Source organism: Portunus trituberculatus, chromosome 8 (assembly GCF_017591435.1).
Source record: "Portunus trituberculatus isolate SZX2019 chromosome 8, ASM1759143v1, whole genome shotgun sequence".
Classification (NCBI taxonomy): domain Eukaryota; kingdom Metazoa; phylum Arthropoda; class Malacostraca; order Decapoda; family Portunidae; genus Portunus; species Portunus trituberculatus.
The window spans coordinates 408,825-434,724 of record NC_059262.1 but is presented as its reverse complement, the minus strand read 5'-3'; the positions used below and the strand labels follow the sequence as shown (position 1 = coordinate 434,724).

General features: G+C 38.6%; 1 protein-coding gene across 7 annotated transcripts in view; it reads left to right on the top strand.

Moving 5' to 3' along the window:
• The window catches only part of LOC123501140 (tetratricopeptide repeat protein 23-like), a 325,403-nt gene that overhangs the window by 89,349 nt on the left and 210,154 nt on the right, over positions 1-25,900 (top strand). For all 7 annotated transcript variants that reach the window (XR_006673573.1, XR_006673574.1, XM_045249726.1 and 4 more), the window contains exon 5: positions 1,493-1,588. Coding sequence is in view for 5 of the 7 variants with exons in the window: in XM_045249726.1 (XP_045105661.1) it covers positions 1,493-1,588 (96 nt within the window). In the remaining 2 variants the exon portion in view is untranslated. The remainder of the gene's footprint in view (positions 1-1,492; positions 1,589-25,900) is intronic.

Below are 25,900 nucleotides of genomic sequence, written 5' to 3'. Positions count from 1 at the left end.
AACATATTCAATAAAATATTATTCTGTAACCACTTCAACACGATGATGCGTATTTTACGTCATCAGGGTGCTCGTGACATATCTGATGACTTGCATATTGCGTCATGGCTGCTTTCTGCTAAGATGGTGTGCTTTCTTTCTTGGATACTGTATGAGGTCTCTCAGAATGTAAGTCGTATATGATACAGTAGCATACTTGACTTTCATCATTATTACAAAGGTGTAAGACCCTTTTAAATACTGATGCACCATGCTGGAAATAATTATTTTATTTTTATTTTTTTATGGTACTAATAGATTAGTTTACCATAAAAATCAACGTTTTCTATCGTTTGTCATTTTCTGAAAGTGGCTTTGAGAAGGCAGATTATAATTTTTTTTCTATAAAATTTGCATGGGTTTATTTTTTATTGTATGTATCAATTATGAAAAATAATCATCATTATTTTTGTAGTGGAGAGAGAGAGAGAGAGAGAGAGAGAGAGAGAGAGAGAGAGAGCAGCCCCTGAGTCAGGTATCTCCACACCCCCACCCAGCCTGGATATGGCACCGGGAGCCATTTTCTGTTGCCCACAGTGAAGATGTTTTATGTTTCATTTGTTCCAAGAGATTACATGAATGCTGTAAGAAGGATCCTGGAACTTCCCATAATAAATAAATTCAGGATATTTAATGCAGAAAGTATCAATAGGGTGTAATGATGCATATATGGAGTAACTAAATCACTGCAGAGGCAGAGAATGCAAACATACATTTTCATAGAAAATATGTTTCATTCCAAAAAATTAAATTACCTTATTGTGTTTCATTAGCTATATATTTAGGACAATAAAAAAAATGTATAACCCTATTAGTAAAAGAGCACTCAGTAGAAAGTACCTTCCATCTACTGTGATTTGAAGATTGTAATAGTTGCGAGGTAGGCAATAGTTGCATTATGAAAGGGCAGGGTTGAACCAATGCTTGCTGTCAGGGATTGTGGTATGCTTAAGCTCTGTGTGTGATATGGTGCTCCACTATCCTTTCCAACAGAGGATGATGGGGTATAAGAGTATAATTAATATATGTTGAGTGTGTGGTGCTTTGTATGGACCACCCTAAGTGTGGGTTTGCCAACTTGGTATATACATAGATAGTTTAGTAAAACTAAATCACCCTTACTTTGGATAATGATAAGCAGTTTTCTTTAATCAGGATAACTATTGATTATAGCCATGTTATATTTTAAAAGGAAAATTATGGTCACAGTGATACAAAGCATATTAGTTTTTTTGGAAAAAAGGCAAAGAGGATGAATTGATATGGGGAAGTGAAAGCATAAACTTTCAAAAGTGATATAATTAGAAGTGTGTTTTACCTACAAGGAGATGCAATGCATGTAGGTTATGAAGAGTGGAATAAAATGTTTGGACTATGAGAGTATAATTCTGAAGATAAATATGAAAATGAATTTTCATGACAAATAAACTCTAAAGATGTATTTCTTGTACAGGAATATGCACTGCAGGCAGAGGCACAGGCTAAAGAGGCTCTGGAAATTCTCAGGACTCATCTCTCAACACATCTGGCACCCACAAAGAAACCTCAGGTGTGCTTAATTTTTTAGATTCTTTTCAACTACAGGGCTTTAGCAATTTTAATTTACAAATATGCAGTCTGGCTTTACAATATACAGTAGTACTCCGCTTAATGAACAGGATGGGGATGTCAAAGCTGTTCGTAGAGCGGAAATTCATTAAGTGGAGACATAATTTTCCCATAGGAAATAATGGTCCCCAACATACACACTGGTTAAAAAAAAAAAAATATGTATATATAATTTTCTATTAGCTTTTTACAAACCTTGCCCCCAAGAAAAGATTGTTTTTTAATGCATAAAGTGAAATCTTACATGGAATACCAAAAAATAAACCAGAGATAAGATCGGCCACAGACGAAGTGGAGACTCATGGCGACTTGGCCGCTTCTTCTTCTTCTTGTGACCCTTTTAGCCTGCGTGTTATCTTTCACCACAATATTAAATTTGTTTCCACTCCTCTATTGCTTGCTATAATGGCATGAGCACATATGAATACTATGATATGATATCCATTATAGCAGGCAATAGAGGAGTGGAAACATAAATCTAATATCGTGTGAAAGACAACATGCAAGCTAAAAGGGTCACAAGAAGAAGAAGAAGAAGCGGCTGAGTCGCTGTGAGTCTCTGCTTCGTCTGTGTCTGATCTCATCTCTGCTTTATTTTTTGGTATTCTATGTAAGATTTCACTTTATGCATTAGAAAACAATCCTTTCTTGGGGGCAAGATTTGTAAAAACCTAATAGAAATGTTGTGTTGTGAACATAAATGCATATGTAAGACAGTAACACCACCTCCAGAGGTGGTGTTCCCAGCAACCTCAGAGCAACCTGAAAGCAACCTTGTCCCTGTTCCTCCAAGCATTCATGGAAGCTATTTCGCGGCAGGAGGCTGCTCTGACGTTGTTAAAGAATCTTGGATCTAGCTCGTTAGACGAACGTTCGTTAAGCGGAGTATTACTGTATTTATGATTAAGTCCATTTTTTTTTTTTTTTATCACAAATCACGCACAATATCCTACCAATTCACCAAAGGGGCAGAGCAGTCAGTGCTAATGTAGGGGGCATAGCTTCTCTACAAAATCTCATTACTATAGTACAAGCTTCCTGAACTGAAGATTGTACAGTGGAACCTCAGTTCATGAATGCCCCTATGGATGAACAAATCGGTTAATGAACCAAATTTTATAACATTTTGTCTTGGCAAATGAACAAAAAATTGCTCCACAAATAGAATTGCTGGCTTAGGCACAAGATGGTATTGCACAGAGCATCAGTTGTTCTGATGATATCACACCTTAAACAGTGTTTCTTGTGGTGCTGTTCTGGTATTTTGCTTTTTGTATTGAATTAGTCATCATTATACCTCCCAAGAAAAGTGAGATGTGTTAGTGATAGTGGTGTTAAGTTGCTTAAGTATATAACTGTTGAACCTTGATAACTGGGACTCCGATAACTTGGATTTCATGATAAGTCAGACTCTGACAGACCCAGGGACTTAAGACTAAGTTGAACTGCCTGCTGGTTTTTTTTTTTATCCTCGCTTTCTTTTATTCAATTTTCTCTTGATATTATAAAAAGCTAATTCCAACAAAAAAAAAACAGCATTTTTGTTATAGTCTAAAATATTAAACAAAAGTCGATCAGGGTTTATACCAATTTTGTGAAAATTTTTAAAGTGTAAAAAACACTTTGAGATATTTGCTCCTAAAGATTTGTCATAATTTCATCCTTGTTTTGCTATTTGTATTCATCTGATTGACACAAAATTTTCACACATGATTGTTTATTCAATGGTGACATCCTGGAGCATGATAGGATGATAATGCATCAGATCTCCGCTTCTCTAGAAAATATTATTCACTCGTACATTGCAAAAAGTTTAGGGTAATCATTATTTCTCTAAATAGGCTGCAGTACCCATTCTTCTTCTTCTTCTTCTTCTTCTTTGTAGTAATAGTAGTAGTAGTAGTAGTGGTAGTAGTAGTAGTAGCAGTAGCAGTAGCAGTATTACTATCATCATTATTATTATCAGCACACACACACACACACACACGGGACATCGTCGATGGCGGAGGTGGTCGCTGAGCTCCAGAGCAATCATCTATAATTCTACAGTTACCTAAGAGTAACCAAGGTGGGAAAGGAGCTGGTAATGTTTGTCCCGTCTCCATATAGTCATGTTAACTGTTGATTAGCAAAATAATGTCCAGTGAAGGTAAATATAAACTGTAGCCTGCGTATGAGCCATCAGCTGGTTTGTTTACGTCTGCGCAACATGGCGGCCGTGAACTCGAAAGAGGAAGCAGACTTCACAGGGTTTCAAGGAATAATGGAGAAGAGCACTTATGTGAAGAAAATTCTGGAGTTAGAAGGTAAAATTGAAAACTGTTTGAAAAGTATGAGGGCCTGGAAACGAGTTATGACAATGTAAAAGAGACTGTGCCGATATGAAGAAGGAAAATGCAGCACTGAAAGAGGAAGTTAAGCTAATTAAAGTGAATTGCGAAAAATGTGGAGAATCTCTAGGAAAAGTGATGGAGAAGCAGGCTGAATGGAAAAAGTCAGGAAGTGGAAAGAAAGGAGGTAAATTACAAAGTTGCAAGTCTGGAAAAGGAAATCAAAGAGTCAGGGGAGAAAACTTTGGGCCTTGCTGAAATTATAGATCAACAGATCATAGAAGAGAAGATAGCTGAGAAAGTGGTGAAGGTTATTAAGTCAAATGAGACATTGGTGAGGGAAACTGTAGACAAAAAGAGATGTGTGGTGATATTTGGTGTGGAGGAGGATAAGACACCGAGTAAAATGGAGAGAGAGAAAACATAAAAAGGTGATAAATAATATCATTAATGTGGTGCAAGAGGAGGAAAAGACCTAGTACAAGAAATAGAGGACTTCCATAGAATTGGAAAGTTCACAAGAGAAGGTATGAGGCCAATAAGAATCAAACTTAAGTCACAAAAGGATGTAGATGAATTGGTGGAGAAGTCATGGAGGCTAGCCCAGCAGGAAACAACAAGGAAGATTTGGTTGAGAAGAGATCTCGGTGAAAAGGAAAGAGAAATGTTAAATGAGTTGAGAAAGGAGGCTTTGAAAAAAATGAAGAGAGGACAGAAGAGAGAAGAAAGAGTTTTTCTGGAGAATCTTGGATATGAGACTGAGGAAGTGGTTCATAACCCAGAAAAGTACAGCAAGAAAGGACTAAAGAAACTTACATATGAGCGAAATGTAATGTATTCCAACATAAATGGAGTGATATCGGGATTTTAGAACTCAACGATTACTTGAGGGACAAGAACCCAGATATTGTGGGTCTTACTGAAACAAAACTGAGAGAGGAGAAGACCTGATGAAGGTTGGAGAAGGGAAATATAACGTTTGGAAAAGAAATAGAGTAGGTAAGATGGGAGGAGGAGTGATGTTGCTGGTTAAAAAAGATATAAAGGTGGATCAAGTGAAAAAGGTATGGGAAAGGCAGAAGTGCTAAAGATCAGAGCAGAAACTAATGAAGGAAAAAGAGGCACTACATAGTGGTGTACGTACCACCTAAGACAAATGCATGGTCAGTACAGGAATATGAAGAAATGATAAGTGATACAGGAACATGTCTGGAAGAAATGTTGGGTGGCTGTGAACGAACTATAATGATGGGAGATTTTAATTGTAAAGAGGTGTGTTGGGAGGACTGGTCAATGGAAGGATCAGAGACAACATGGGGAAATACACTATTGACACTGGCAATGGAAAATGTGTTAACTCAGTGGGTCAAAGAAGATACTAGGTTTGGAGGAGAGGGAGCATCGTCAAGACTGGACTTGGTCTTTAGTACAGAGCCAATGGTCATTGAGGAGATGAGGGTGGAGTGCCCTTTAGCAAAGAGTGATCATGCAGTTTTGGAGTTCAAGGTGATAGACGAAGAGAAATCTAGAAGAAATGAAGAATATAAAGTGGGAAGATGGAATTATGCCAAGACAGATTTTGGAAACCTAAAGAAATTCTTTCAAGAGACAAATTGGATGAAATTCAAGAGTGCTAAGGAGCAAATGAAAAGTGGAAGGAATTTATAAAAATATACAAAGAAGGTGAGAAAAATTTGTACCAATAAGACAACATAGAGAAGTTGGAAAGCAGGACTGGTTTAACGATAGATGTGAAAAGGCTAGAACAAGAAAAGAGGATGCATGGAAGAGGTGGAGAAGGAAAAGACGGATTAAGCAGTGGGAAAGTTACAAAAGAGCAAGAAATGAATATGTGTTGATTAGAAGAGAAGAAAGAAAGAAACAAGAAAAGGATATAATTGATAAATGTAAAGACCAACCAAGGCTTTTTTACAGACATGTGAACAACAACATCAAAAATAGAGAAAGTATTGAAAGTTTAGAAGTAAATGGAGTATGCAGTGAAGATCCCAGGAAATGGCAGAGGCTATGAATGGATGCTTTCGGAAGGTATTCACAAAGGAGACTGCTTTTGACAAACCACTGGTAATGGAACAGAAAGGGATTATGAAGGAGTTTCAAGTAACGGTGGAGGAGATCAAGAACATGATGGGGAGTTTAGAAGTGAGAAAAGCTGTGGGACCTGATGGGGTATCAGGATGGATTTTAAGAGAATGCAGGAGCAATTGGCAGAAAAAGTTTGTGAAGTAATTGATGCCTCATTAAGGGAAGGTGTAGTGCCCCAAGACTGGAAAAGAGCTAACATTGTCCCAATCTATAAATCAGGTAACAAGAGAGACCCATTGAACTATAGACCAGTGTCACTTACAAGTGTGGTAGCTAAGATGTGTGAGAGGGTGGTGAAGACTAGATGGACAGACTTCTTGGAGAAAAATGACATACTTTGTGAGTGTCAATTTGGTTTTAGGAAAGGGCGTTCATGCACGACAAACCTGATATGTTACTATTCGAGGGTGATAGATGTAATACAGGAAAGAGATGGTTGGGCTGATGGAATATATCTGGATTTAAAAAAGGCCTTTGATAAGGTACCACACCAGAGACTGATCTGGAAACTTGAAATGGTAGGAGGAGTGCATGGCAGTTTACTAAAATGGATGGAAGACTTTTGGTAGGAAGAGAAATGAGAACAATAATTAAGGACAGACCATCAGAATGGGGATTGGTGGAGAGTGGAGTTCCACAGGGATCAGTGTTGGCACCAGTAATGTTCGCAGTCTACATAAATGACATGGTGGATGGGGTGTCCAGTTATGTGAGCCTATTTGCAGACGATGCAAAATTGTTACGAAAAGTGAGATGTGACAAAGATTGCGAACTACTCCAGGAAGACTTGGACAGAATATGGAAATGGAGCTGTACATGGCAAATGGAGTTCAACACGACAAAATGCAAGAAAATAGAGTTTGGCAAGAGTGAAAGAAGAATCAGGAGTATGTACAAGATAGGAAATGAAGACATAAAACCAGTCATGAAGAAAAGACCTTGGGGTGACAATTACCAATGACCTATCGCCAGAGAGACATATAAACAAAATAATTGGAGAAGTATTGAACTTATTGAGGAACATAAGAGTGGCGTTCGTATATCTAGATGAAGAAATGATGAAGAAAATAATTACTGCAATGATAAGACCGAGGCTTGAATATGCAACAATACAGTGGGCTCCGAACTTAAAGAAACACATAAGGAAACTAGAGAAAGTACAGAGGGCTGCAACGAAAATGGTGCCTGACTTAAGAGATTTGACTTATGAAGACAGACTGAAAAGAATGCAACTTCCAACCCTGGAAAACAGAAGAGAAAGGGGAGACCTGATAGCAATATACAGAGTGATGATTGGCATGGAAAAATGGATAGGGAAGATCTGTGTATGTGGAATGGAAGAATGTCGAGAGGGCATGGGAAAAACTAAAATGGCCACTTATAGGAGAGATGTGAAAAATATAGCTTCCCTCATAGAAGGGTGGAAGCATGGAATAGTTTAGACGTGGAAGTGGTCAACGCAAGGAATATTCATGATTTTAAGAAAAGCTGGACATTAATAGATATGGAGACGGGACAACACGAGCATAGCTCTTTTCCGTATGTTACAATTAGGTAAATACAATTAGGTAAATACACACACACACACACACACACACACACACACACACACACACACACACACACACACACACACACACACACACACACATACACAGTAGCTCAGTGGTTAGAGCGCTGGCTTCAAAGAGATGACCGGGTTTGATTCCCCGTGGAGATATTTGGGTGTGTCTCCTCACGTAGCCCTGTTCACCTAGCAGTGAGTAGGTAGGATGTAAATCGAGGAGTTGTGACCTACTTGTGGTGTGTGGTGTGTGCCTGGTCTCAGATATGAAGATCAGAAACAATGAGCTCTGAGCTCGTTCCGTAGGGATCAAACAGTGAATTACACACACACACACACACACACACACATTTGAGACGTGGAACAGTTTAGATGAAGAAGTAGTGTCTGCAACGAGTGTGCACACTTTTAAAGTAAGATTGGATAAGTGTAGATATGGAGAGGGGACACGAGCATAAAGAGGTGTAAAACTACAACTAGGTAAATACACACACACACACACACAATGGGACCGGATGAAGTCTCAGGCAGAATACTGAAAGAATGTAGGGAAGAACTAGCAAGTCCAATATACAACATCATAAAATGCTCAATAGAAAATGGAACAGTGCCAGTGGAGTGGAAAAGAGCTGAGGTGGTTCCCATATGTAAGAGCGGAAGGAAGGAAGACCCTTTAAATTACAGACCGGTATCACTAACTAGTGTAATATGCAAGATGTGTGAAAAAGTAATAAAGAAGCAATGGATCGGGTTTCTTGAAGACAACAAAATATTATCAAATAGCCAATTTGGTTTTAGAAAAGGTCGGTCATGTGACAAATTTATTGAGTTTCTACTCTAGAATAGTTGATAAAGTACAAGAGAGAGAGGGATGGGTTGACTGTATTTATTTAGATCTAAAAAAGGCTTTTGATAAAGTGCCACATGAAAGATTACTATGGAAGTTAGAGGAGAAGGGTCGCTTAAAAAGAAGCACATTGAGATGGATGAAGAATTACTTAATGGGAAGAGAAATAAGGACGATAGTTAAAGATATGAAGTCCAAATGGAGAACAGTAGACAGCGGAGTGCCACAGGGGTCAGTATTGGCACCAATACTTTTTCTCGTATATATAAATGACATGCCAGAGGGAGTGAACAGGTACATAAATCTGTTTGCGGACGATGCGAAACTGTGCAGAGTCATTAAACAAAAAGAGGATTGTGAAATACTACAGGAAGACTTAAACAAGATCTGGAAATGGAGCAAAAATGGAGATGGAATTCAATGTGGACAAAAGCCATGTCATGGAAATGGGAAAAAGTGAAAGACGACCAGTGGGAATCTATAAGATGGGAGATGGAGTAGAACTAGAAAAAGTAAAAAGGAAAAGGACTTGGGAGTGACAATGGAAGAAAATAATCAAGGTTAGCCATATTGATAGAATTTTCAGAGAGACGTATAATTTGCTAAGGAATATTGGAGTAGCATTTCACTATATGGACAAGGAAATGATGAAGAAATTGATAAGTACTAAAATAAGACCTAGATTGGAATATGCAGGAGTTGTGTGGACTCAAAAAGAAACACATAAGAAAATTAGAGACTACAAAAATGGCTACAAGAATGGTTTCAGAATTTAAAGGGATGGCATATGAGGAGAGACTAAAGGCAATGGATCTACCAACCTTGGAGCAGAGAAGAGAGAGGATCTGATACAAGTTTATAAATTGATTAACGGAATGGATGAAGTGGATAATGAGAAACTGATCCTGAGAGAAGAATATGACTTTAGAAGCACAAGATCGCATAGTAAGAAACTAAGGAAGGGACGATGTCTGAGAGATGTTAAAAAATTTAGTTTCCCGCAAAGATGTGTTGAGACTTGGAACAGTTTGAGTGAGGAAGTGGTATCAGCAAAGAGTGTACATAGTTTTAAAGAAAAATTGGATAAGTGTAGATATGGAGACGGGACCACACGAGCATAAAGCCCAGGCCCTGTAAAACTACAAATAGGTAAATACAACTAGGTAAATACACACACACACACACACACACAGTTAGAGGAGAAGGGTGGCTTAAAAGGAAGCACATTGAGATGGATGAAGAATTATTTAATGGGAAGAGAAATAAGGACGATAGTTAAAGATATGAAGTCCAAGTGGAGAACAGTAGACAGCGGAGTGCCACAGGGGTCAGTATTGGCACCAATACTTTTTCTCGTATATATAAATGACATGCCAGAGGAGTGAACAGCTACATAAATCTGTTTGCGGACGATGCGAAACTGTGCAGAGTCATTAAACAAAAAGAGGATTGTGAAATACTACAGGAAGACTTAAACAAGATCTGGAAATGGAGCAAAAATGGGAGATGGAATTCAATGTGGACAAAAGCCATGTCATGGAAATGGGAAAAAGTGAAAGACGACCAGTGGGAATCTATAAGATGGGAGATGGAGTAGAACTAGAAAAAGTAAAAAAGGAAAAGGACCTGGGAGTGACAATGGAAGAAAATAATCAACCGGTTAGCCATATTGATAGAATTTTTAGAGAAACATAATTTGCTAAGGAATATTGGAGTAGCATTTCACTATATGGACAAGGAAATGATGAAGAAATTGATAAGTACTAAAATAAGACCTAGATTGGAATATGCAGGAGTTGTGTGGACTCCAAAAAAGAAACACATAAGAAAATTAGAGAGACTACAAAAATGGCTACAAGAATGGTTCCAGAATTTAAAGGGATGGCATATGAGGAGAGACTAAAGGCAATGGATCTACCAACCTTGGAGCAGAGAAGAGAGAGGGGATCTGATACAAGTTTATAAATTGATTAACGGAATGGATGAAGTGGATAATGAGAAACTGATCCTGAGAGAAGAATATGACTTTAGAAGCACAAGATCGCATAGTAAGAAACTAAGGAAGGGACGATGTCTGAGAGATGTTAAAAATTTAGTTTCCAAAGATGTGTTGAGACTTGGAACAGTTTGAGTGAGGAAGTGGTGTCAGCAAAGAGTGTACATAGTTTTAAAGAAAAATTGGATAAGTGTAGATATGGAGACGGGACCACACGAGCATAAAGCCCAGGCCCTGTAAAACTACAACTAGGTAAATACAACTAGGTAAATACACACACACACACACACACACACACACACACACACACACAAGAGACACGGTTGAGAGCGGACGACTGGCGCAGTTCCACGATCAGCTGATCTTCACTACACCTGTTGTATAGTATTTACAGTGGCCTGGGCAGGTAGTGTGGACTCATTTTTTTTTTCTCTCCATGAAATCAATTAGTAAGAAATAATGAGTGAAAAAGATATTCCATCCAAAACCAGACATGAGAATAGAGAAGGGGCTGATGATGACTATGTCGGTGAGGGAGAACGATTCAAGGGTTCGATATGACGACAACTTCACTACTTAAGAGAGTGTTCAATATTGAATGTAAACTAGATAAACTGATAAAGGAGAAGATGGAAATGAAAGAGAATAAAGAACAGGAAATGGAGTTTACAAGACTGAGAGAAAGGATAAGAAAAGTGGAAGAAAATGAAGCTAGGCTAAGAGCGGAAAACGAAGAACTAAAAAAGGAAGTAGCTAACTACAAGAAGCAGATGGAAGAAGGACTGGTAAAGCCGAGAAAGAAAAGGAGAAGCTGAAAGATCTAGTAAACAAGGAAGAGGAAAGAGTACAGAACGTGATTAAAAAAGAAGTACAAGCATGGAGAGTCCAAGATAAGAAAGATAAGGCCGATTTTCAGGAGGTGATTCAGGAACAACTTAAAGAAAAAGAAGAAAATATGACAAACAAAATTATAGGAGTCCTCAAGACAAAAGAAAATCTAGTTAGAGAAATTGCAGAAAAAAAGAAGAGTGTAGTCGTATTTGGAATAAAAGAAAAAAATATAAAATATACACCAAAAAGAGAAAAAGAAGAAATGAAATCAGTCAAGGACCTACTGAAGAATCTTAATGATGAAGATAGGCAGAACTTGGAAGAGGAAGTAGAAGAAATAAACAGAATGGGACCATATCAAGAAGGAAAAACGAGACCAATTAAAATACTACTAAAATCACAAGCAGCAACAGAAGAAATATTATATAGAACAACAAAACTTAGAGAAACAGAAGGCTGTAAGGATATCTATATAAAGAAAAATAGAAATGAGGAAGAAAGGAAGAGATACAATGAACTGGCAGCAGCAGTAAGGGAAAAGAATAATGAAAGATCAGAAGAGGAGAAGAAGGCATTGTTTTGGAGAATTCTAGGAGACAGAAGAAGGAAATGGTATATAAACGAGAAGGAAGAGAAAAAAGTGGAACAAATTTAACTAAAAAATGATGAAGGCAAAAGACTAAAAAATGATGTATACGAACACAGACGGGGTTTTATCAAGTAAATTAGAATTAAGAGATTACATAAGGAAAGAAAATCCAGATATTGTATGCCTGGCTGAAACAAAACTAAATGAGGCAATCATAATAGATTTGGATAATAGGTATAATGTATGGAGAAGAGACAGAGTGGGTAAAGGAGGAGAAGGAGTCATGATAATGTTAAGGAAGGAGATAGTGATCAACCAAGTGGAATGTGGGAAGGAAAAGCAGAAGTATTGTATATTAAGATGCATATTAATAAAAAGAGTTAACAATCATTGTAACATATGTGCCACCAAAACAAATTCATGGACCAATCAAGAATATAAAGACATGATAGATGACACAATAAGGAGTCTAATGAGAATCGTTAAAGAAAGGAGAAAAGTGATATTAGTAGGAGATTTCAACTGTAAAGAAGTTGACTGGGAAAATTATGAAAGTGGTATGGGGAAGAAGCCTGGGAGAAAGATTCTTGAACCTAATGATAGACAATATGATGGACCAGAGAGTAAAGGAATGCACAAGATTCAGAGGAAACGACGAGCAAGCAGATTGGACCTAGTTTTTACAAGGGTATACAAATGAATGATGATATAAGATATAAGTGCCCATTGGGAAAGAGTGACCATGCAATATTAGAAATAGATATAGAAGAAGGAAAGGAAGATAGAGACGATTCATACAAAGGAGACCGATTAAATTACAGAAAGGCTGATATTGAGAATCTCAAGAACTATTTTAAAACGTAGACTGGGAGGAGATGGAAAACTCAGAGACAATGCAAGACAAATATAACTTATTTTTGGAAATTTACAAAACAGGAGTCAGGAATATGTCCCAAAATATAGACCAAAAGAAGAAGGAAAGAAAGATTGGTTTAATGCAAGGTGTGCTAGGGCAAAGGAGAAAAGAGATGGAGCATGGAAAAGGTGGAGGAGAAATAGGAATCCAACAAACAAGGAAAACTTCAAGGCAGCGAGAATGAATATGTTAAGGTGAGGAAGGAAGAGGAAAAGAACTTTGAAAAGATATTGTCGAAAATGTAAGGAGCAACCAAAATTGTTGTATAGATTCATAAATGGAAAAATTAGGCAAAAAGAAACAATAGAAAGGTTAAAAGGAGAGAACGGGATGGTGGAAGACCCAAAAAGTATGGCAGAACTATTAAATAAAAAATTCCAGGAGGTCTTTACTAAAGAATCCAAATTTGAGAGGCCACAGGGTAATAGAGAGACAATCTATATGAAAGAGATTAAAGTAACCAAGCTTGAAATAAAAGAGTTAATGAAGGAACTGGATGAAGAGAAGTCTCAGGCAGAATACTGAAAGAATGTAGGGAAGAACTAGCAAGTCCTATATACAACATCATAAAATGCTCAATAGAAAATGGAACAGTGCCAGTAGAATAGAAAAGAGCTGAGGTGGTTCCCATATATAAGAGCGGAAGGAAAGAAGAATCTTTAAATTACAGACCGGTATCACTAACTAGTGTAATATGCAAGATGTGTGAAAGAATGATAAAGAAACAATGGATCGAGTTCCTTGAAGACAACAAATTAATATCAAATAGCCAATTTGGTTTTAGAAAAGGATGGTCTTGTGTAACTAATTTATTGAGTTTCTATTCTAGAATAGTTGATAGAGTACAAGAGAGAGAGGGATGGGTTGACTGCATCTATTAGGATTTAAAAAAGGCGTTTGACAAAGTGCCACACGCAAGATTACTGTATAAGTTAGAGGAGAAGGGTGGCTTAAAAGGAAGCACATTGAGATGGATAGACAATTATTTGAGGGGGAGAGAAATAAGGACGGTAGTTAAAGATATGAAGTCCAAGTGGAGAGCAGTAGAAAGCGGAGTGACACAGGGGTCAGTATTGGCACCAGTACTTTTCCTCATTTATATTAACGACATGCCAGAAGGAGTGAACAGCTACATAAATTTGTTTGCGGATGATACGAAACTGTGCAGAGTTATAAAGCAAAAGGAGGATTGTGAAATACTGCAAGAAGACCTAAATAAGATCTGGGAATGGAGTAAAAAGTGGGAAATGGAATTCAATGTGAACAAAAGCCATGTTATGGAAATGGGAAAGAGTGAAAGACGACCTGTGGGAATCTATAAGATGGGAGATGGAGTAGAACTAGAGAAAGTAAAAAAGGAAAAGGACTTAGGAGTGACGATGGAAGAAAACAATCAACCAGTAAGCCATATTGATAGAATTTTTAGAGAAACATATAATTTGCTAAGGAATATTGGAGTAGCATTTCACTACATGGACAAATAAATGATGAAGAAATTGATAAATACTATAATAAGACCCAGATTGGAATATGCAGGAGTAGTGTGGACCCCTCATAAAAGAAACACATAAGAAAATTGGAGAGGCTACAAAAATGGCTAAAAGAATGGTCCCAGAACTTGAAAGGATGACATATGAGGAGAGACTAAAGGCTATGGATCTACCAACCTTGGAACAAAGAAGGGAGAGAGGATACCTGATACAAGTCTATAAATTGATCAACGGAATGGACCAAGTGGATAATGAGAAACTGATCCTGAGAGAAGAATATGACATTAGAGCACAAGATTGCATAGTAAAAAGCTGAGAAAGGGAAGATGTCTGAGAGATATAAAAAAATATAGTTTCCCGCAGAGATGTATTGAGACGTGGAACAGTTTAGATCAGGGGTATTCAATTAAAAGTCACTGAGGTCCAGTTCTTAAAATTTAAGTAAAAGGTGAACGGAAGTCCAGCTTGTGTCTTATAGCCGTTCTATGTCGACATTTTCATATGGATTCAACAGTATTTACAAAGTGGTTTCTGACGCAACTATTGAAGAAACATCAGGAATAAACTATTTTAACGATAATTATAAGTGAATCTCCAGTACTGAGGTCCACAGACAGTTTTGGGTCATTTAAGCCAGGTGAATATAAGAGGCTGAGTAAGACAGTCTGGCAATTGGCAGAGAAACGTATGCTCTCACCCCCACACTGACAGTGCCCGCCTGCTGGCTGAGTAATGTCACCATGGTGAAAGGTGCATGAAGATAAAGTTTGGTCATATGATGATATTGAGCTTGAGCTTGATTATGCAGGAAATTGAGAGTGTTCACGCTCTCACTGGCCTGTTGACAGAGCGTTGAGGTTCCAGAGATGACATTGCTGAGAGAGAGATTGGTCATGGTCACCTGATACAAGAAGAAATCGCTGGATAATGGATGGATCCTGAGAGAAGAATATGACATTTGGTGATGCCTGGTTTAGATGAAGAAGTAGTGTCTGCAACGAGTGTGCACACTTTTAAATTTAAAGTAAGATTGGATAAGTGTAGATATGGAGACGGGGCCACACGAGCATAAAGCCCAGGCACTGTAAAACTACAACTAGGTAAATACACACACACACACACACACACACACACACACACACGGGACATCGTCGATGGCGGAGGTGGTCGCTGAGCTCCAGAGCAATCATCTATAATTCTACAGTTACCATTGCCTAAGAGTAACCAAGGTGGGAAAGGAGCTGGTAATGTTTGTCCCGTCTCCATATAGTCATGTTAACTGTTGATTAGCAAAATAATGTCCAGTGAAGGTAAATATAAACTGTAGCCTGCGTTTGAGCCATCAGCTGGTTTGTTTACGTCTGCGCAACATGGCGGCCGTGAACTCGAAAGAGGAATCAGACTTCACAGGGTTTCAAGGAATAATGGAGAAGAGCGCTTATGTGAAGAAAATTCTGGAGTTAGAAGGTAAAATTGAAAACTGTTTGAAAAGTATGAGGGCCTGGAAACGAGTTATGACAATGTAAAGAAAGACTGTGCCGATATGAAGAAGGAAAATGCAGCACTGAAAGAGGAAGTTAAGCTAATTAAAGTGAATTGCGAAAATGTGGAGAATCTCTAGGAAAAGTGATGGAGAAGCAGGCTGAATGGAAAAAGTCAGGAAGTGGAAAGAAAGGAGGTAAATTACAAAGTTGCAAGTCTGGAAAAGGAAATCAAAGAGTCAGGGGAGAAAACTTTGGGCCTTGCTGAAATTATAGATCAACAGATCATAGAAGAGAAGATAGCTGAGAAAGTGGTGAAGGTTATTAAGTCAAATGAGACATTGGTGAGGGAAACTGTAGACAAAAAGAGATGTGTGGTGATATTTGGTGTGGAGGAGGATAAGACACCGAGTAAAATGGAGAGAGAAAAACATAAAAAGGTGATAAATAATATCATTAATGTGGTGCAGGAGGAGGAAAAGACCTAGTACAAGAAATAGAGGACTTCCATAGAATTGGAAAGTTCACAAGAGAAGGTATGAGGCCAATAAGAATCAAACTTAAGTCACAAAAGGATGTAGATGAATTGGTGGAGAAGTCATGGAGGCTAGCCCAGCAGGAAACAACAAGGAAGATTTGGTTGAGAAGAGATCTCGGTGAAAAGGAAAGAGAAATGTTAAATGAGTTGAGAAAGGAGGCTTTGAAAAAAATGAAGAGAGGACAGAAGAGGAGAAGAAAGAGTTTTTCTGGAGAATCTTGGATATGAGACTGAGGAAGTGGTTCATAACCCAGAAAAGTACAGCAAGAAAGGACTAAAGAAACTTACATATGAGCGAAATGTAATGTATTCCAACATAAATGGAGTGATATCGGGATTTTAGAACTCAACGATTACTTGAGGGACAAGAACCCAGATATTGTGGGTCTTACTGAAACAAAACTGAGAGAGGGAGAAGACCTGATGAAGGTTGGAGAAGGAAATATAACGTTTGGAAAAGAAATAGAGTAGGTAAGATGGGAGGAGGAGTGATGTTGCTGGTTAAAAAGATATAAAGGTGGATCAAGTGAAAAAGGTATGGGAAAGGCAGAAGTGCTAAAGATCAGAGCAGAAACTAATGAAGGAAAAAGAGGCACTACATAGTGGTGTACGTACCACCTAAGACAAATGCATGGTCAGTACAGGAATATGAAGAAATGATAAGTGATACAGGAACATGTCTGGAAGAAATGTTGGGTGGCTGTGAACGAACTATAATGATGGGAGATTTTAATTGTAAAGAGGTGTGTTGGGAGGACTGGTCAATGGAAGGATCAGAGACAACATGGGGAAATACACTATTGACACTGGCAATGGAAAATGTGTTAACTCAGTGGGTCAAAGAAGATACTAGGTTTGGAGGAGAGGAGCATCGTCAAGACTGGACTTGGTCTTTAGTACAGAGCCAATGGTCATTGAGGAGATGAGGGTGGAGTGCCCTTTAGCAAAGAGTGATCATGCAGTTTTGGAGTTCAAGGTGATAGACGAAGAGAAATCTAGAAGAAATGAAGAATATAAAGTGGGAAGATGGAATTATGCCAAGACAGATTTTGGAAACCTAAAGAAATTCTTTCAAGAGACAAATTGGATGAAATTCAAGAGTGCTAAGGAGCAAATGAAAAGTGGAAGGAATTTATAAAATATACAAAGAAGGTGAGAAAAATTTGTACCAATAAGACAACATAGAGAAGTTGGAAAGCAGGACTGGTTTAACGATAGATGTGAAAAGGCTAGAACAAGAAAAGAGGATGCATGGAAGAGGTGGAGAAGGAAAAGACGGATTAAGCAGTGGGAAAGTTACAAAAGAGCAAGAAATGAATATGTGTTGATTAGAAGAGAAGAAAGAAAGAAACAAGAAAAGGATATAATTGATAAATGTAAAGACCAACCAAGGCTTTTTTACAGACATGTGAACAACAACATCAAAAATAGAGAAAGTATTGAAAGTTTAGAAGTAAATGGAGTATGCAGTGAAGATCCCAGGAAATGGCAGAGGCTATGAATGGATGCTTTCGGAAGGTATTCACAAAGGAGACTGCTTTTGACAAACCACTGGTAATGGAACAGAAAGGGATTATGAAGGAGTTTCAAGTAACGGTGGAGGAGATCAAGAACATGATGGGGAGTTTAGAAGTGAGAAAAGCTGTGGGACCTGATGGGGTATCAGGATGGATTTTAAGAGAATGCAGGAGCAATTGGCAGAAAAAGTTTGTGAAGTAATTGATGCCTCATTAAGGGAAGGTGTAGTGCCCCAAGACTGGAAAAGAGCTAACATTGTCCCAATCTATAAATCAGGTAACAAGAGAGACCCATTGAACTATAGACCAGTGTCACTTACAAGTGTGGTAGCTAAGATGTGTGAGAGGGTGGTGAAGACTAGATGGACAGACTTCTTGGAGAAAAATGACATACTTTGTGAGTGTCAATTTGGTTTTAGGAAAGGGCGTTCATGCACGACAAACCTGATATGTTACTATTCGAGGGTGATAGATGTAATACAGGAAAGAGATGGTTGGGCTGATGGAATATATCTGGATTTAAAAAAGGCCTTTGATAAGGTACCACACCAGAGACTGATCTGGAAACTTGAAATGGTAGGAGGAGTGCATGGCAGTTTACTAAAATGGATGGAAGACTTTTGGTAGGAAGAGAAATGAGAACAATAATTAAGGACAGACCATCAGAATGGGGATTGGTGGAGAGTGGAGTTCCACAGGGATCAGTGTTGGCACCAGTAATGTTCGCAGTCTACATAAATGACATGGTGGATGGGGTGTCCAGTTATGTGAGCCTATTTGCAGACGATGCAAAATTGTTACGAAAAGTGAGATGTGACAAAGATTGCGAACTACTCCAGGAAGACTTGGACAGAATATGGAAATGGAGCTGTACATGGCAAATGGAGTTCAACACGACAAAATGCAAGAAAATAGAGTTTGGCAAGAGTGAAAGAAGAATCAGGAGTATGTACAAGATAGGAAATGAAGACATAAAACCAGTCATGAAGAAAAAGACCTTGGGGTGACAATTACCAATGACCTATCGCCAGAGAGACATATAAACAAAATAATTGGAGAAGTATTGAACTTATTGAGGAACATAAGAGTGGCGTTCGTATATCTAGATGAAGAAATGATGAAGAAAATAATTACTGCAATGATAAGACCGAGGCTTGAATATGCAACAATACAGTGGGCTCGAACTTAAAGAAACACATAAGGAAACTAGAGAAAGTACAGAGGGCTGCAACGAAAATGGTGCCTGACTTAAGAGATTTGACTTATGAAGACAGACTGAAAAGAATGCAACTTCCAACCCTGGAAAACAGAAGAGAAAGGGGAGACCTGATAGCAATATACAGAGTGATGATTGGCATGGAAAAATGGATAGGGAAGATCTGTGTATGTGGAATGGAAGAATGTCGAGAGGGCATGGGAAAAACTAAAATGGCCACTTATAGGAGAGATGTGAAAAATATAGCTTCCTCATAGAAGGGTGGAAGCATGGAATAGTTTAGACGTGGAAGTGGTCAACGCAAGGAATATTCATGATTTTAAGAAAAAGCTGGACATTAATAGATATGGAGACGGGACAACACGAGCATAGCTCTTTTCCCGTATGTTACAATTAGGTAAATACAATTAGGTAAATACACACACACACACACACACACACACACACACACACACACGGCCCGGTAGCTCAGTGGTTAGAGCGTTGGCTTCACAAGCCAGATGACCGGGTTCGATTCGCCGGGTGGAGATATTTGGGTGCGTCTCCTTTCACGTGTAGCCCCTGTTCACCTAGCAGTGAGTAGGTACGGGATGTAAATTGAGGAGTTGTGACCTTGTTGTCCCGGTGTGTGGTGTGTGCCTGGTCTCAGGCCTATCCGAAGATCGGAAATAATGAGCTCTGAGCTCGTTCCGTAGGGCTGTCTTGTCAGAGACTGCAGCAGATCAAACAGTGAATTACACACACTCCGCGCTCTGTGGAGAACGGACGTGCCTCCTGCTCAGCATGTAACTAACACTCCACACGCTAAGCAATGTGCTTGAGTGAGAATAGTTATTGCTATTGAGGGGCGACCAGAGCGAGTGAACGAGTGTACAGAGTGAACGTAGCCTGGTGGCATGTACATGGGAGTGATCGGAGGTGTGAGAACCTCCACACTCCAAACGACAGAGCGGGAACCACACAAAGGCCAGCCATAGCAGCCGCCAATGCATCCCACCACACACACGTAGCTACCAGGCCTGGCCTCCAGTGACCACACACCCACATGCTCCCAGGAAGAGTAAGAAAAAATGGATAGACTGGTAAGAAATAAATTACCAAATTCAAAATATGTTGATGAGGCCCAGGGAGCAAAGCCGAAAGTGGCCAGTCAAAGCATGAGTCCAGCTTCAACAGGGGCAACATTGCAAGGTAGATTGGTAATGTTGGAGAAGAGATTTGAGGAGTTGGTGAAGGAATTAAAAGTTCAGAGGAGTGAGGAGGAGCAGGATAGAGAATTTCGCAAGGCTTTGAGGGAAAGAGTTAAGAGACTGGAGGAAAATGAAAAACGATTGGTGGATGAGAATGCACACTTGAGAGTGGAGGTTGAAAAATACAAGAGACGGTTGGAGGAGAAAATGGAGAGAGTAGTAAAGGAGAAAGATGACTTTAAGGAAATGATTAGTGAGCAGAATGAAAGGTTTGAAAGGGAATGGGAACTGAAGAAAACACAATGGACTGAGTCGAGGGAAGCAGAGATGGTTGGATTACAAGAAATAATTAAAGATCAGTTGAAGGAAGACAAAAAAGAAAGGTCCAAGGAACTGATTAATGTAATGAAGAATAAGGAAACATTGATAAGGGAAATAGCAGAAAAGAAGAAGAGTGTTAATATTTGGGATGAAAGAACAAAATATAACATGTAAGCCTAAGAGAATTAAGGAAGAATTAAAAATGGTAAGAGATCTGTTCAAAAATCTAAATGATGATGAAAAAAAAGACCTACAAGAAGAAGTGGAAGAGATCCATAGACTGGGTCCGTATAAGGAGGAGTGAGCAGACCGATTAAAGTAGTACTGAAGTCACAACAATCTGGAGGATATCCTATATAGAACATCAAAGTTAAGAGAGATAGAAGGTTGTAAAGAAGTGTTTGTGAGAAAGAATAGAAATGAGGAAGAGAGAAGATATAAGGAATTGGTGGAAGAGGCGAGAAGGAAAAATGATGAGCGGTCTGAGGAGGAAAGAGAAAAGTTTTTTTGGAGAGTTATAGGAGAGAGAGTCAGAAAGTGGTATGTGGAAAGAAGGAATACGGAGGAACCCCTAGAGGGAGCAGTGGGTGGACCATAATGTATACTAATATAGATGGGATACTGTCAGGTAGATTGGAACTGCAAGACTATATGATAGTGGAGAAGCCTGATATAATGTGTTTGACTGGACAAAATTGCATGAAAAAACAAAGATAAATTTGGATAATAAATATAATATATGGAGAAAGGATAGGGAGAGTAAAGGTGGAGGAGTTATGATTATGACGAAGAAATAAATAAATGTGGATAAGGTTTGGTATGGGAAGAACAATGCAGAAGTGATAAGCATAAGGATAAAAAGTGATGGAAAAGAATTAAAAATCATGGTGACCTATGTACCTCCTAAAACAAATTCTTGGACATTAAGGGAATACGACAATATGATCAAGGATACTTTACAGAGTTTGGAAAGTGTATTATCTGGAAAAAGAAAGGTGATGCTAGTAGGAGATTTTAATTGTAAGGAGGTGGATTGGGAAAATCTAGTAAGTGATGTTGGAGAGGAAGCATGGAGAGAGAGATTTCTTAATCTAATGATGGAAAATATGATGGAACAGAGGGTGAAGGAAAATACTAGATATAGAGGAGATGATGAACCGGCTAGACTGAATTTGGTGTTAACAAGAGAAGTGTACCTATGTGGAGATATACAATACAAGTGTCCTTTGGGAAAGAGTGATCATGTGGTTATGGAAATGCAGATAGCAACAACACAGCGAAGGAAGGACGAGACATACAGGAGTGGTAGATTGAATTATAGAAAGATGGACACAGAAAGTTTGAAAAATTATTTCAGAAAATTAGATTGGGAGGAGATGTTACAAATCAGAGAAGTGCAAAAGAAATATGAGATTTTTATGAAATATTATAAAGAAGGAGTTATGAAATTTGTACCAAAGTATAAACCGAGAGAGGAAGGAAGAAAGGATTGGTTTAATGCAACTTGTGTTAAGGCTAAGGAAAAGAGAGATGTGGCTTGGAAAAGTTGGAAAAAGAGCAAGAATATACTAAATAAGGAGAATTATAGAGTGGCGAGAAATGAGTATGTGAGGGTAAGGAGGAAGGAAGAAAGAAAATTTGAAAAAGATATTGTAGACAAGAGTAAGGAACATCCAAAATTGTTTTACAGGTTCATAAATGGTAAACTTAAAAAAGAGAGAGTCCATTGAAAGATTAAAAGGAGAGCAAGGGATAGTAGATGACCCTAAGAATATAGCGGAATTGCTAAATAATAGGTTTCAGCAAGTATTTACTGAAGAAACAATGTTTGTAAAGCCAAAGAATGTACAAGGAAATGTGCACATGGATGACATTAAGATACCTAAAAAAAGGAGTTATATAAAATGTTGGAGGAACTTAAAGATGATAAAGCGATGGGACCAGATGAAGTTTCAGGAAAATTATTGAAGGAGTGTAGAGAAGAATTGATTGATCCATTATATGATATCATAAGGTGTTCATTAGAAACAGGGGAAGTATCAGTAGAGTGGAAGAGAGCTGAAGTGGTGCCCATTTATAAGGGAGGCAGTAAGGAAGAGCCTCTTAACTATAGACCTGTGTCTCCAACAAGTGTGGTCGGTAAGATTTGTGAGAGGGTGATAAAGAAATATTGGATACGGTTCCTGGAGGATCATAAGTTATTATCGGATCATCAATTTGGCTTCAGGAAAGGGAGGTCATGTGTAACAAATCTACTGAGCTTTTATTCAAGAGTGGTTGACAAAATACAAGAGAGAGAGGATGGATGGACTGTGTATATTTGGATTTAAAGAAAGCTTTTGACAAGGTACCTCACATGAGACTGTTATGGAAATTAGAGATTTATGGAGGACTGAAAGGAAAAGTGTTAAAGTGGATGGAAAACTACTTGAGATGGAGGAGATGAGAACGGTAATAAGGGATGCAAAGTCGGACTGGTTGGTGGTGGAGAGTGGAGTCCCACAAGGCTCAGTGCTGGCACCAATACTTTTCCTTGTATATATTAATGACATGCCAGAGGGAGTAAACAGTTATATTAATTTGTTTGCGGATGATGCGAAGTTGTGTAGGTGTGTGAAGAGTGAAGAAGATTGTGAAATTTTACAGGCAGACCTGGATAAGATTTGGGAGTGGAGCAAGAGGTGGCAAATGGAATTTAATCTGAGCAAAAGTCATGTGATGGAGATGGGGAAGAGTGGAAGACGGCCAAGAGGGTCATATAAGATGGGTGAAGAAGTAGTCTTGCAAAAGGTGGAAAAGGAAAAGGATTTGGGAGTGATAATACAAGACCATGGGCAGTTTGAGGCTCATATTGATAAGATGTTTGGAGAAACGTATAATTTGATAAAAAATATTGGATTAGCCTTCCATTATATGGATAAAGATATGATGAAGAAATTAATTAGTAGGGTAATTAGACCAAGATTGGAATATGCTGGAGTGGTTTGGTCCCGTTATAAAAAGAAGCATATAAGGAAGTTGGAGAGATTGCAGAGAATGGCAACAAAAATGGTTCCGGAATTGGCAGAAATGACCTATGAGGAGAGATTAAAAGAAATGAATTTGCCTACCTTGGAACAAAGAAGAGAAAGAGGAGATTTAATACAGGTTTATAAACTGTTGAACGGACTGGATGAAATGGATAATGAGCAAATGATGTTGAGAGAGGAAAACTTAAATAGAACTACAAGATCGCATAGTAAAAAGATAGCCAAGGGAATATGCTTGAAGGATGTGAAGAAATATAGTTTCCCACAAAGATGTGTGGAGGTGTGGAATGGTTTGAGTGAAGAGGTGGTGTCAGCGAGGAGTGTGCATAGTTTTAAAGGAAAGTTGGATGTGTGTAGATATGGAGACGGGGCCACACGAGTATGATACCCAGGCCCTGTAAAATTACAACTAGGTGAATACAACTAGGTGAATACACGGCCCGGTAGCTCAGTGGTTAGAGCGCTGGCTTCACAAGCCAGATGACCGGGGTTCGATTCCCCGGCCGGGTGGAGATATTTGGGTGTGTCTCCTTTCACGTGTAGCCCTTGCTCACCTAGCAGTGAGTAGGTACGGGATGTAAATCGAGGAGTTGTGACCTTGTTGTCCCGGTGTGTGGTTTGTGCCTGGTCTCAGACCTATCCCAAGATCGGAAATAATGAGCTCTGAGCTCGTTTTGTGGGGTAACGTCTAGCTGTCTCGTCAGAGACTGCAGCAGATCAAACAGTGAATTACACACACACACACACACACACACACACACACACACACACACACACACACACACACACACACAAAAAAAAGGAGAAAACGGAATGGTGGAAGACCCAAAAAGTATGGCAGAACTGTTAAATAGTAAATTTCATGAGGTCTTTACTAAGGAATCCAAATTTGAAAGACCACAGGGTAATAGAGAGACTGTCTATATGAAAGAGATTAAAGTAACCAAGCTTGAAATAAAAAAGTTGATGACGGAATTGGATGAGGAAAAGGCAATGGGACCGGATGAAGTCTCAGGCAGAATACTGAAAGAATGTAGGGAAGAATTAGCTCAATAGAAAATGGAACAGTGCCAGTGGAGTGGAAAAGAGCTGAGGTGGTTCCCATATATAAGAGCGGAAGGAAGGAAGAACCTTTAAATTACAGGCCGGTATCACTAACTAGTGTAATATGCAAGATGTGTGAAAAAGTAATAAAGAAGCAATGGATCGAGTTTCTTGAAGACAACAAAATATTATCAAATAGCCAATTTGGTTTTAGAAAAGGTCGGTCATGTGTGACAAATTTATTGAGTTTCTACTCTAGAATAGTTGATAAAGTACAAGAGAGAGAGGATGGGTTGACTGTATTTATTTAGATCTAAAAAAGGCTTTTGATAAAGTGCCACATGAAAGATTACTATGGAAGTTAGAGGAGAAGGGTGGCTTAAAAGGAAGCACATTGAGATGGATGAAGAATTACTTAAGGGGAGAGAAATAAGGACGATAGTTAAAGATATGAAGTCAAGTGGAGAACAGTAGACAGCGGAGTGCCACAGTGGTCAGTATTGGCACCAATACTTTTCTCGTATATATAAATGACATGCCAGAGGAGTGAACAGGTACATAAATCTGTTTGCGGACGATGCGAAACTGTGCAGAGTCATTAAACAAAAGAGGATTGTGAAATACTACAGGAAGACTTAAACAAGATCTGGAAATGGAGCAAAAAATGGGAGATGGAATTCAATGTGGACAAAAGCCATGTCATGGAAATGGGAAAAAGTGAAAGACGACCAGTGGGAATCTATAAGATGGGAGATGGAGTAGAACTAGAAAAGTAAAAAGGAAAAGGACTTGGGAGTGACAATGGAAGAAAATAATCAACCGGTTAGCCATATTGATAGAATTTTCAGAGAGACGTATAATTTGCTAAGGAATATTGGAGTAGCATTTCTCTATATGGACAAGGAAATGATGAAGAAATTGATAAGTACTAAAATAAGACCTAGATTGGAATATGCAGGAGTTGTGTGGACTCCCATAAAAGAAACACATAAGAAAATTAGAGAGACTACAAAAAATGGCTACAAGAATGGTTCCAGAATTTAAAGGGATGGCATATGAGGAGAGACTAAAGGCAATGGATCTACCAACCTTGGAGCAGAGAAGAGAGAGAGGGGATCTGATACAAGTTTATAAATTGATTAACAGAATGGATGAAGTGGATAATGAGAAACTGATCCTGAGAGAAGAATATGACTTTAGAAGCACAAGATCGCATATTAAGAAACTAAGGAAGGGACGATGTCTGAG